General features: G+C 43.3%; 1 protein-coding gene across 1 annotated transcript in view; it reads right to left on the reverse strand.

Moving 5' to 3' along the window:
- Positions 1 to 6,081, reverse strand: part of kcnab1a (potassium voltage-gated channel subfamily A regulatory beta subunit 1a) — a 69,812-nt gene extending 63,731 nt beyond the window's left edge. The window contains exon 1 of the mRNA XM_069668528.1: positions 5,560 to 6,081. Within this exon, the coding sequence (XP_069524629.1) occupies positions 5,560 to 5,768 (209 nt within the window). The 5' untranslated portion in view covers positions 5,769 to 6,081. The remainder of the gene's footprint in view (positions 1 to 5,559) is intronic.
- Positions 6,082 to 9,377: the final 3,296 nt, after the last annotated feature.

A 9,377-nucleotide genomic window follows, 5' to 3' on the forward strand; every position in this document is an offset into this window, starting at 1 on the left:
CTCAAATCCTTTCATGAAAGGCATCTCAAACTACTCCCTTACTCTCCTCTTTCCTTTCACCTGTCTGACTGATCGAATGATGCAAATGTTGTTTACTGAGTCTGTAAGTAAAGGAAATCATTATCAATTGAATGAGCTCTCCCCACAGCGTGAAGGCAGGAGACCTGATGCGTTTTTGTTACAGAGACACAAAATGCACTGCGAACCTTTTGTTTCAGCTGTACTGTCAGAGTGAAATGCTAAGTGTGGGCACATAAATCCACCGTAATCCCATCTTATCATCACTGTATTCAGATGTACAGCGATGCATCATCACCCCCACCCCTCCACGCACGAACCCAGCCTGCTCCTACTCTTCTACTCTGCTGTGGTCGGAACTCATAAAATGATTCCTTCTCAGTCAAAATCATATTAAATACATATACAACATACAACATATGTTACATACGCCAATAAGTCAATAAGAAAAGTGTATTGATGCTGTTAGAGGACCATTATCACAGACTCTGCCAGTTTCCACCTGCCTGACAGTCACGCTCTATGATTGTCACAGACATGCTTGAAATTATTTTATCTTCTGTAATCGTGAAAGTTATTATTTGTGTCGACCAGCCGACAGTTTGGCATCTAACGTATGTTATTTATAGGAATAAATAATAAAACAGGCTGACCCCTGATGTGTTTTGTGTTTGTGTTATGTGACTGAAAGTTACTGGAAGGAGGGCATGAAAATAAACTCACATACACGCAGGTAAACACTGAGAGGCAAACACATCCTCACTTGTCATGCTTTCACCTACACTGCAGCGCCAGAGCAGATGGCGTGCACAACCCTTGATTCACTTCCTGAAAAAAAAATGAAAACAGAGAGACAGAGAGAGAGAAAGAGAGAGAGAGTGAGAGAGAGAGGAGGAGGAGGTAGAGACTGCCATACTGTCCATCCGAAAGCATTACTGTCAGCAGAAGACAATGCAGCACTGAGTGATTAGCACATACACAAACAGGTATCGTCTCGCTCTGCCTCTTCATCCCCCTCTTCTTCCCCCTCCATATTTTCTCCCATTGTTCCTATAGAGCTGTGAGGAGAAACTTTAGCCCATCCTCTTCTATTGTCAGAAGTAATTTCATCATCTGCCTACTGAACTTATACTGACAAACTGACAGGAGGACTGCACTGGCATATGGTTCAGCATCCTATAGCAGAAGCTGTGTATAAGGGAGTGTGTCTGTGTGTGAGTGATTATTTTCTTGGGTATGTGTTGGTTGGTTTTAACAGCTGTAACCCCTCAATCCCACAGGATCAATATCCGGCGCGTTCCTTCTGCGCCGCGTTTCTGGTCCGGCAACGGCACTCGCCCTCGCCCACAGGAAGCGTGTCTGGTTTGCAGCGCATCGGAGCGCTAGCCCAAGCAGCTGGATTTGCGCGATCTAGTGATCTCTTGTGAAGAAGTGAGAAATCACGTGATTACATCAATGTTAACAAAGCAACACACAAACTACAGTTCAGTTTGCACCTCCAAGGTTGATTATCTGCTCATTTGGAAATCATTCCGTGATTTTTGTGCTTTTACTATGGAGGAGTACTCTACTTAATTAAAAGAGTTATTTTTTCGAGATTTCACTGTGTTGTGCTGTCTTACAATAAACGGAAAAAAACGTGAGTCCGTACCTGTATGAACATGGTGTTTTATTTTAAAATGACCGGATGCTGTATGCTGCTTTTGTGTGTGACTTCCTGTTTGCAACGATCTGCTCTGTTAAGCGTGACGCGTGTTTGAAGCGGCCTCCGTCAAAAATAGACTTGGCGCGTATCTTTAGCGGAGCAAAGCGGAGAGACGCGTCTGAGAGGCGTGTGCTGTGGAATCACGATCATTGACTTGAATGGGCGTGATCGACTCCGGAGGTCGCGGCGCACACGGAACTCGCCGGAGACGGATCCTGTGGAATCGAGGGGTAATAATTCTCCCAATTATTCATGCAGTTTTTACCTATTCAATTATTAAGTCAATTCAGCTTTATTTCAGCACTCAAAAAATATTACAACCTATAACAACCTCGGCAATGTGCACCTAAATTGCTTGTGATAGTTTTGTCATTTTGGGGTATATAGCTTGCCCCGGGCACCATATGTGCTAGGTGCCACCCTGATCTGCACTATATAACATAAACAGCATCAGTATCGACAGACCATAAATTAAATATGCTCCACATTAATCAGTCTGTTTCTCTTTTTCTGTTGTCTTAACAGTACTGAACTGAATACTTATGGTAAACATTACTTATTCCTGCCTAACATGAGGGTACCAGAGCCGTTGCATGGGCTGTGCAAAGTGTGCAACTGCACAGGGCCTCACACCTCTAAAGGGCCTTGCACAGGGTCTGCAACAATGCTTCAAAAGTAGCTCAATTCTGCAGGAAAACTGCAGACCTATCAACCCTGGCTTCGTATCTTGTATTTATATTTACTTTATATAATATTTTGAAGACTGTTGTTGACCCACCATGATTCTGAAGTTAAATTAGATTCCATTATGCAGGGGCGCTGGTTTAGCTCAGTTGGTAGAGCAGGCGCCCTATGTACAGAGGCCATAGTCCATGTTGCACTGATTGCAGGTTCAACTCCCAGTCTGCTGAACATTTGGTGCATGTCGTCCCCCACTCTCTGTTCCTGGCGTTTCCTGTCTATCTTCAGCTGTCCTGTCAAATCAAGGCAAAAGCCAAAAAAATAATCTTAAAAAAAAAAATTCCATTATGCATACTCAAAAATCTAACCCCACAAATTATTCTTTTTTTTTCATTTCCAATATTGCATCCTTAGGTAGTGAGTGCTCCATCTCACTGCTTACTGCAAGGACGAAGGAGAAGAGGAAACAATGTCGGCAGCATGAGAGCGCGACAGATTTCTTAATGAGTCCATGAGTCGGCTGCTGAGAAAAGGAAAATCATTTTAAAAAAGGGACAATTTAATAAGTCACTGCGAGGATCGTGGATACATTTGTCAACACTTGCACAGGGCCCCACAACCCCCTTGCAACGCCTCTGGATATCTCATGTACGTCATACGTGAGATATTATAAATATTACATACAGCCAGTAATACATTTCACACTAATATAAGATCATGAAGATACATATAAGATGATGAAATTGCTTAACTTAATGAGCAATATAAAAGTACTGAGACACTTTGCGTGATTATAAATCTTTCAAATTTCACACAAAAGACTGAGATGTCTTTGAAATGACTGTCAAAGTCCTCGTCATCATGTCTGTTTTCGAGGCCTGCAGGTCAATACTCCATCAAACTCCATCAGAAGGTGTCATGCACATTACAGCTACGTCTGTCAGTTGTCACAGTCATAAAGAATTAATATTTGAAGTCTTAGTTTGAGCGTCTGAGCTTCATCAAGGCCATCAGCATGCTTTTCTATGGTATTAGAATCTCTCTGTGGTCCATGGTGAGGCAAACAACACTGTAAAACTCCTAGAAGAAGGTTATAGATGCCTATAGCGCATCAGAAGTAATTTGCCACCTGCCAGGTGAGGCTTTGTAAATTTCACTTCTGTAGCAGGCATGTTTACTCACTGCCACAAACATTCTGGCTGAACGACGTGGCACCGAGCCACAGCCTGTGTGCTGCTCACCTGTCTGCCAGCTCTCATTACTGGTCAACCAGCATCACAGCCCACTTACATTACACATGTCTAGACTGCTTCAGAGTCTGGACAGTATGTAATGTAAGTTCCAGTCTGAAAGTCCCCAAGTCTTATATTAGCCTCAAACAGAGCGAGTGCAGTACTGGTCACATGCATTATACTGATACTGTATGGATACATACAACCAATGCAGCATAAGTTGCGAAACGTTGTGCACTGTATGAAGCCAAAACTGAACATACACAATCACTAAAACAGAAGCTATTACTCAGGTTTAAAAATCTAAAGTGGGTGAATGTCCATTCAAAAGTGGCAGTTTGAGCTTCACTGGGGATGAAAAATGTATTTTCCTGCAAATCTTGCAAAACAATTATGCATCATTAACCTAATTCTAGCATGTGAGGAGCGTGACAAGCACCCTCATTTAATCAGAGCAATCTACTGTACTACCATTTGGAAACTGCTACTTAAAGCCCTAAAAATGTACGGAAATCAGCGAAACTATTGTTCTGTATTTTTTTTTTTTCTCCAAAGAATTAAGACCATCAAACAGGAGTGCTCTTAAAATGCACTCTGACATACGCACACACCAGTCTGGTTTCAGAGTGATCTGCAAATCTCGCAAAGAAAGTAATGGTACCATATTTTACGTAATTCACAGCCCAAGGCTCGAGAGTCAAACACACAAGTCAGCTGAGCAGCAGCACTGCTGAGGTCAAGTCCGACTCAGACACTCTGCCCACACTGCAGAGCTGTCTCACCAAAGCACAGAGAGAGGCAGAGAGGAGAGAGCGAGGCAGAAAGAGTATTTAGTTGTGTGGGAGAGCAGCAGAAGCAGAAAATTCCTATTCCATTCATGGCATTTAAAAGTGTTACAATTAGAGTGTTTGAGTTTCTCTTGAAAAGAAAAAAATGAGAGACAGAGGTTTGAGGTTTGAGGTTTGCGTGTAGCAGGCTGTATATGTGAAAATGTGGGGAAAGAAGAAGAGAGAGGACAGAATGATGGACAGAAAAGACAACAGAGCTGTCAGAGCTGTCAGTACACTCTCACCAGGTAGCAGAGCGCATGTATTCATAACTCCTGTCAGGTTGGCTTGTGACGCTCGGTGTGAATGAGCTGCTTTTTTATGATTTACTGATGAGTCGGGATGGAGACTCACGATCAACTTTGAAATGTGTAGTGAAAGCTCACTGAAAGCAAACTGCAGGCTTGGCAGAAGGTGCTTCAGATGGTGCTGGCATGAATGGTTTTATGAAATCCCACAATATGACAGCAACAAAAGGCATGTGAGGAGGGATTATAAGGCAGACGGGGGGATTTTGTGGCTTTGAGCAAGGCAGGCTATCGACAAAATTTAAAGCTGTTTTCCTATATACATAAATCTATTCTTTACATACATACATTAGGAACTCCTCTTGCTTAAAGGTAAGTAGGGGTGGCCAATACAGTTGAAATCATAGTAAAGATATTTCCTTTTTTTTTTTTCATAATGTCATGCAAATGTCATGCAATGTCACTAAAACTTATATACTATACTATAATGTCACCTTTGGGAGATCTACTTTGTGATCTGTTCTTAATTTAACACCCTGTTAAAGTGTAAAAGTAAAAGGAATAAAGCTGCATTCAAACTCCCAAATGATTGGACAACTCAGTTGTGATGAAAAATTGAGCAGCATATGAAAGAATAATGAAGCTGTGGCAGCTGAGGTGGAGTGGATGAGAGCAGAAGTATAGACAGAAACATGAGCGGCATGGCAGCTCGTGCAAACATGTGGAGGGAAAAAAACTACAATATAAAACAAACAGCAGCTCTTTGACAGACATACCCTACAGTCACTGAAACCTGCACATTACAGCACACACACACACACACACACTCCTAGCTCTGACACACACACCTGTACTTCATGCCAGTGTGTTTCCCAGTTGACTCCTTGAGTGAAATGTGCCGGGGAGTGAAAGAGCCAAAGCTGCGAGCGATGATGGCCACGGTGCGGAACTTGGCCCTGGCTTGGTTCACCACGTTGGGGCTGGTGGCGCTCTGCTTACTGTGGTCCCCATTGCCCCTCTTCAGGTTGTGGTCCGTGCAGGCGATGGACACCTGCATGACTGATCTTATGCTGAAGGAGCAGAGCCTTAGACGCAGAGGGAAAAAGTAGAGATGGGACAGAAGGAGTGGAAACAGACTGGCAGAGGAAGCTTGAAGTGGCTCGTCGTCCGGTAAGTCTGTGTTCAGGTTCTCCTGTGACTTCTGCAGATTATTTTCTTTCCTAGGAAGTGGATTCAGTCTTTAGTTGCTCGCTTTCAAACACTGTCTCCATTTGCATCACTTTTTTCCTGAAAAGAAGCTGCAAAGACTTTTGCGCTGTTTTTTCTCTTACAAGAACTCTTCAATATGTAGTCTTTCCTTGTAGAAGAGAGGCAGCAGAACAAGTCAAGCATCAAAAGCATCAAAAGAACAAAAGACTCTTCAGTTCGTTGAGGGATCCACCAATGATTCCCTGACCGGCTTCTCTTCTCCTGTGTCCTCCCTCTGATGCCAAGCTGAGGGGATTCTCTCACAGGGTTTCAGCTGCAGGATGACTATGAGAGGAGAGTGCGGAGGGATGGCAGAGAGCGAAGCAGAGTGACGGAGATGCGACCATGCGCTCGCTCTCCCTGGTCTGACTGTAGGAGGAGAGAGAGAGAGAGAGAGAGAGAGAGAGAGAGCGGTGGTATGAGAGAGAGAGACAGAGAGGGGGAGAGGAGTGGGAGGGAGGAGGGGACAGGGTCAGAGAAGGGATAATGACACAGTGCAGAGAGGAAGGAGGATACAGAGGGATGGGAGTCACTCTCAGGTCCTGTCAGGGTGCACCGTCACCCTCCTGCCATCAGCACTTCTTTCCGTCTTGTCACTTCTCCTTCTCTCCCGTCTCTTCTCCACTCTCTTCGGCGCTCCCTTGCTCCCGACTGCCGGTGTTAATGCGTGTCACTAATATGCTTGTGCCCCAGTTGCCCCCCCCCCCCCCCCCTTCCACTCCTCTCCCCTTTAGTGACTCCCTCCGTGATATCAGTTCTCTGTCCGATACTTGGACGCTCCCCTCCTTTTTCCTTTTTCCTGCTGTTTTAGGTCTCCTCAGCAGCTTCACCATCAGCGCTGGGAACTGAGATGCATGTGGTGCAAACACACAACTCTCTCTCTCTCACTCCCACACTCGGTCTCTCTCTCTCTCTCTCCCATTAGCTTCCACTCTACCTCTCTCGCCCTCTCACTCTGTCAACCATCTTTGCAGATTTGTTCCTCTCCTCCCCAGTAAACCCTTTGCAATTGAATACACACTGTATGGTATTCTTTTTTCTTCTTCAGTTCTTTTTCTCTCTATTTTCTGAACCTTATCCTCAACACATGTACCAAACAACTGTTGGCTCTGTGTCCTTCAGCTGTGGTAGAAAGATAAATCTTGCTGCTGTAACTGTGCCACCCTTTGGCTCTTTGCTTCACTATTAAAATCACCATGTATCAAAGTAAAACATATATACTGCGATTAGTGAATTCTGTTTTCAAATCACATTACATCTTGTGATTTTGTGGTTGCGCAAAAACAGACATAAAATTATGCAAAAGCTACAGTAGAGTAATCAAGTCAGAATCGTATATTTGCTGACATTAAGTAATCATTTTCCCCTAGATCCGCCAAGGCACTGTACATACAGAACCCATAGGCAGCATGAAGTCAAAGCGAACCAGAGGAGGATGGACGAGATGGGGGAGGTGTGCAGAGATCAGAATCAGGAGACAGAAAACAACTAGAAACAGCCGGCTAGGGTCCGAGAGAAGAGATAGGAAGAGTTAATGCATCTGTGTTTGATTACAGTACAATTGTCTGCCTGTGTGTGTGTGTGTGTGTGTGTGTGTGTGTTGTGAGGGTTGGTACAACAAGGCCAATTTCTTAATGTATTTAAAATGTTATATTTGTGTCTCTGGATTCATTTGTTTATTTAGATTTTATTTTATTTTTGTGTGTGTTTGTTTTTATCTTCCGTAAAGCACACTGAGTTTACATTTGGATGAAATGTGCGATACAAATAAAATGGAACAGAATTTATATATTGCTGACTTAGATTTTTAAAATATTCTTCAAACTTCAAATCATATAAGAATTGGAAATAGCTCATTTAAGGTCACCCATTGGTTTGTGGATAACCATATTGAAGCTTTACTGTCATGTCAGCCATCTTTGTTTGTTTTTTGGAGCAAGAAGTGACCATAACTTGAAGGTAAAGTTCGAAAAGCCCCTTTTACAGGGCGCCGGTTTAGCTCAGTGGTTAAAGCACAGGCCCCATGTATAGAGGCTCAGTCCTCGATACAGCGGTTCATCTACGACCCTCTACCTCTTGATGCATGTCCTCCCCACTCTTTCTTTCCTCATGTCCAACTGTCCTCTCCAGTAAAGGTTAAAGCCATAAAAATAATCTGTAAAAAAAAAACTTTTACATTGCTGAAAGGTGAGGTATAGTCGTTCCTCCGAGCCAGCATCAGTGGTTGTAACATAGGCAACAGGTGGAACAATGCCAGAGCACAATGTAAAAACAACACTTTGGCGGTTTTACGCCGGCGTTGCTTGCTCCAGTATAAAATAGCAAAGGCGACATATCTGCAGAGCTTTGTTACTGCGTCACCATTACTCCATCAGCTCCTGTAACCCTGCCAGCTGAGGATACTGAAGATGCTGTCATTGCTTCAGCCCCAGGGTGTGAATTTATGACTGAAGAGCCCAGCAGAGAACCAGACTCTGGTGAAATTTCCCCTCCAACCACTTGGATGAGCCAGCAGAAAAGCCACTGTCTTACCCAGAACCAGAATCTGCTGTAATTCCAGCTCCACCACCTCCTGTAACTCACACTGATGAACCTCCTGCTATCACTGCAGCCCAGGGGGGATTGAAAGTCTGCCAGGCTACACAATAAGAACCTTCAACAAGCCTGGAACCAGACTCTGCTGTGATGCGAGCTCTATCACCTCCTGTAACCCTGCCGGCTGAAGTCATTACTTCAGTCCTGGGGGGTGAGGTTAGGAATAAGCAGCCCAGCGAAGAACCTGCTCTTCAGACCCTCCATGGTGCAACGCAGAATGACCCAAACACACAGCAGGGTGAGGTCACCGAGGAGAGAAGATTCTTCAGATGGTTTGCGAAAAAACATTTTACAGCTGTTTCCTCTCTGAGGATGAAGACTGAGAATACTTCTTTCTGATTATTCCTTTCATTAAACAAAACAATAAATTCATTGTTTCATTGCAGCCAGTTAGTATCAGTCTCTTTCATTGTTAGTTATGTGGGAAAAATGAAACCTGAACCAAAGACATTCTTTTCCAGGATATAGAAAGTCTTTTAGACAGCATGAAAATTACATTATATTTACAGAACATATAACAAACTATGATTGCCCTGTAGCTGTTTGAGGCACAAAGACAGATTGAATTCATCCACAAAATTCAATATTGGTGTATGTTACATAATTTTTGCATTGACATAATTACTTAAAAGTGTGCTGTCCTTCACTGCATAGTCTATTATGAGCAAGTGTCTTTTTTAGAAGAATATAAAACTTGAAATAAAAATCCAGATTCATCCAAATTATTGTTTTCTATCAAACCAAAACATGCAGAGGAGATGAATGTATTTATGCAGCATCATCAACTGTCTGCAAACTTTCTGATTTGGTCAAAAGTGCAATG

Source organism: Semicossyphus pulcher, unplaced genomic scaffold (genome assembly GCF_022749685.1).
Source record: "Semicossyphus pulcher isolate SPU_LCO1_2020_fin unplaced genomic scaffold, fSemPul1.0.p SCAF_19, whole genome shotgun sequence".
Classification (NCBI taxonomy): Eukaryota; Metazoa; Chordata; class Actinopteri; order Labriformes; family Labridae; genus Semicossyphus; species Semicossyphus pulcher.